Consider the following 3215-nt stretch of genomic DNA (forward strand, 5'->3'; position numbering starts at 1 on the left):
GGGGGGATTTTCTTGATTCAAGGGCAAGAATAAAGCTTATCCAAAAAGGGTTTGAAAAGTACCCTTGATATGGGGCAGAGGCAACTGCTTGAGAAATGTAAGGATAATAATATGATGATGAAGGATTCGACTGCATCATGACATTTGCATGGTCTGTGTTCACCGCAGAAGAACTGAAATCAGACTGATATGTCTGTTGAGGATAACCGCTGTTCATATTCACCGCGGTCAAATATGGATCAGCAGTTTGGGGGGTTGGGACATTCTGTTGTGCATAGCGAGGGTCCCACATCGCTTGAGTAGCATGACCATTGCCTGCATTCGCCGCTTGGGAATGAAAATCAGGAGGCGGCTGTGGGTTACTGTAATGCAGATATTGAGGACCTTGGGCCGAATAAGCCTGACTACTACCCATAGTCATGGCAGACGAATGAAATTCAGGGTGTGGATGCTGGATATTATGATATACATGTTGAGGATCTTGCCAAGACTGAGCATAACCATTGCTGCTATTCACCTGGGATGAATTTAATTCAGCTTTCGCAGGCTGAATATTCGGATGTGTATATTGATGATCTGGAAGTGGTGAAATAGAGCCACTACCAATGCCAGTGGCATATGTACCCTCCAAAGGGAGCGAACTCGTTGGAGGCAAAATCTGATTCACTAAAGCTTGGCACGGCACAGACTCTGCTGCAACTGAGTTTGGCACTGTACTAATGACAGGATAGGAATAACTTGTAGGCTGCTTGACTTCATTTACATGTTCATGGTTCAACTGCCTTGGTACTTGATTATGTTTATGTGAAATCTTAGACATTATTGTCTCCTCAAGAGAGGACCTCGATATAACAGCATTATTTGCTGGAGGATGAGAAGATGTCTCCAAAACAGGATGCATCGGTGGAGTTGAAAATCCGGGTAATGGCCGAAACAATGATAATAGACTTCTTACCTGAGACAATAATAAAAAATTCTATTCCAACTAACAAAAATAAGTGTAATGAAAATGAATTTGCTAGATATCATAACGAAACTTACTTGTGTAATATTGAGTTCAGGATTAAATTTTCTGGAATCATTCTGGTAATTATCTTTGATGGCATGTTTAAAGACATTCTCAGGCAAGGGTATACAGTCCGTGTCAATTTTGAAATTCACCTGAATAAAATTAAAACATGAGTTGCGAATTTATTATAGTTGTGAATCAAAACAGGATGCATTTATAGTTTGTGGTGCTTTCAATGTCATTATTCAGTTTCAAGTACAGGAGTCATTAGAGGAATCAACATATATAAATCCTTATCACTTCTTAATTCTGAAGTTAAAAGAAAATAAGAATAATAAATGATAACAAGAGGGATTATTTCCAAATGCAGAAGAAAAGCAACCTGCCAGAACCAAATCAAATCACTCCATATGATCAAACCAAGAACATGGTTCCTCACTTGAATTCTTGCCACTAACTCGAATATAGACCTTGAATAAATGTGCTAAAATGGATGCCACAAACAGATAGGTGATGCTACAAACACCATTCCAATGAACCACAAAACAAGCCAGAGGATGCTATTAGTGGTTAAAGATTTTGTGAGTTGAGATTTTGAAGGCAAAAAGGAAGGAACAAAAGGATTTACAGAGTAACATAGACTTACTCTTCGAATCATTTCCTTCCCTTCGATCCAAAATCTTAACTCACATCTTAACTCACGTAGACTCCCTTAGAAGTCTTTCTATAACAGATTTCAATTCTCTAAAGTGAGCAAGTGTAAAGTGAGAAAGTATGGGATTAACGATTAACCACTCTTGAATCATTAAGTTGTTAATATCAATGATCTGGAAGGTCACCTGAGCAGGGAATTTCTGACCGAAAGCTAATGGTTGTATCCTCAACCTCCCACTTGAGGTGGCTGTATATGTTCCATAGAGAAGCTTCAGATTAGTGTCAAACAGAAAGAGGTAAGCACCAGGTTTTATCTTCTCTACAACTTCCTTTCTCCCCACAGGAAGACCAAAAACTCGAAACCGGTAACACTCCGGCTTTGTCGTTTGATTGCACATGAAGATAAAGCCAGCAAGGTTATTTTCCTGGCTATTCATGCCCTCTGTTTTTTCTTCCATTGTATCACTGCATAGATCAGTAGCAGATTCAGAGTTTCAGAAAATGAGAATCAAAATCACTATGCAATGTCAGTAATGAATCTGCTGCAAAGTCTAAAATTACAGTAAAAAAAATGCAAATATGAAGAAATTGAATACCCTGCAGTCTTTGTTCAATAATTGTTTTTGTTTCTCCAATCTTACCAATGCCACAACTTCAATAAATGTTCAATAATTTCACCATCCTTTCCAAATTACAACTATATGAAGCTTATTAAAAGAAAACAATCCATTAAAAGTTCACCCAATGTGAAGTTTCTTTCTTCAGTCAAAATCTCATTTGATGTGTATAGTACCAAAAAGCGGGGTAATAATATCGTATTGAACCCTAATATCCATATTTCAGAAACAGTTATTCCATCAAACTCCAAATGAAATAAATAATCATGGAGGTACAGGAACTAATCACATAGCTAAGAAGTAACAGAACTTAAAAGGGCAGAATCAAGTACGCAATTGCATTGAATAACAGATAACAGCTCGCAGAAATTTTTTTTTTTTTTGAATTTGTTAAATATGGGAAATTGTAATTTTGTTTGGGGTTTTTTACGTAATAGAAGAAAACAATAATATTAATAAGAATGATAACAAGAGAAGTGAAGGAAGAAAAGAAAGAGGGAAGGGGGTTGATTGTTACATACATGGAGTGTGTGTAACGGACAAAGAGTAGTTGCTTGCTTTGCTTGCCTTCAGTTTCAAGAATCACTCCCTCCTGAGTAGGAGGAGCCTTTCGTTCTCAACAAGTCAAGATGTAGTGAAGTGACGTGGTTCTTATTTATTTTATTTTTTTTAATTGTTCCGCGCACGCTTCGCACTCACACACACGTTTAAAGATTCTATTCACTGCTTGGTCATTGCTATGGGCCTATGGCACCTTATATTGCCACTGTCCAGCTACTCCTGCACACGTCCTTCTTATGCTGCGTTTGGTAGTGTCTTTGAGATACTTAAGGTATATAAATTTTGTAACGTGTTTGTTAATAATGTATAGAATACATAGGTATAAATTAAATATCAATTTTATTTTCTTTAATATATTTTATTATTGTCACAAT

General features: G+C 37.0%; 1 protein-coding gene across 2 annotated transcripts in view; it reads right to left on the reverse strand.

The window, feature by feature from the left end:
• LOC107463532 (uncharacterized) overlaps positions 1-2961 on the reverse strand; it is a 3732-nt gene extending 771 nt beyond the window's left edge. Inside the window, exons 1-4 of one of the 2 annotated variants that reach the window (XM_016082338.3) lie at positions 2802-2961; positions 1849-2128; positions 1042-1161; positions 63-955 (exon numbers count right to left, since the gene is read on the reverse strand). In XM_016082338.3, the coding sequence (XP_015937824.1) occupies positions 63-955; positions 1042-1161; positions 1849-2121 (1286 nt within the window). In that variant the 5' untranslated portion in view covers positions 2122-2128; positions 2802-2961. Of the gene's footprint in view, positions 1-62; positions 956-1041; positions 1162-1848; positions 2129-2259; positions 2699-2801 lie in introns of those variants that run through there. The other variant, XM_016082339.3, reaches the window with a different exon arrangement.
• Between the last annotated feature and the right edge of the window lie 254 nt (positions 2962-3215).

The sequence above is a fragment of the Arachis duranensis genome, chromosome 8 (assembly GCF_000817695.3).
Source record: "Arachis duranensis cultivar V14167 chromosome 8, aradu.V14167.gnm2.J7QH, whole genome shotgun sequence".
In the NCBI taxonomy this organism is placed as follows: Eukaryota; Viridiplantae; Streptophyta; class Magnoliopsida; order Fabales; family Fabaceae; genus Arachis; species Arachis duranensis.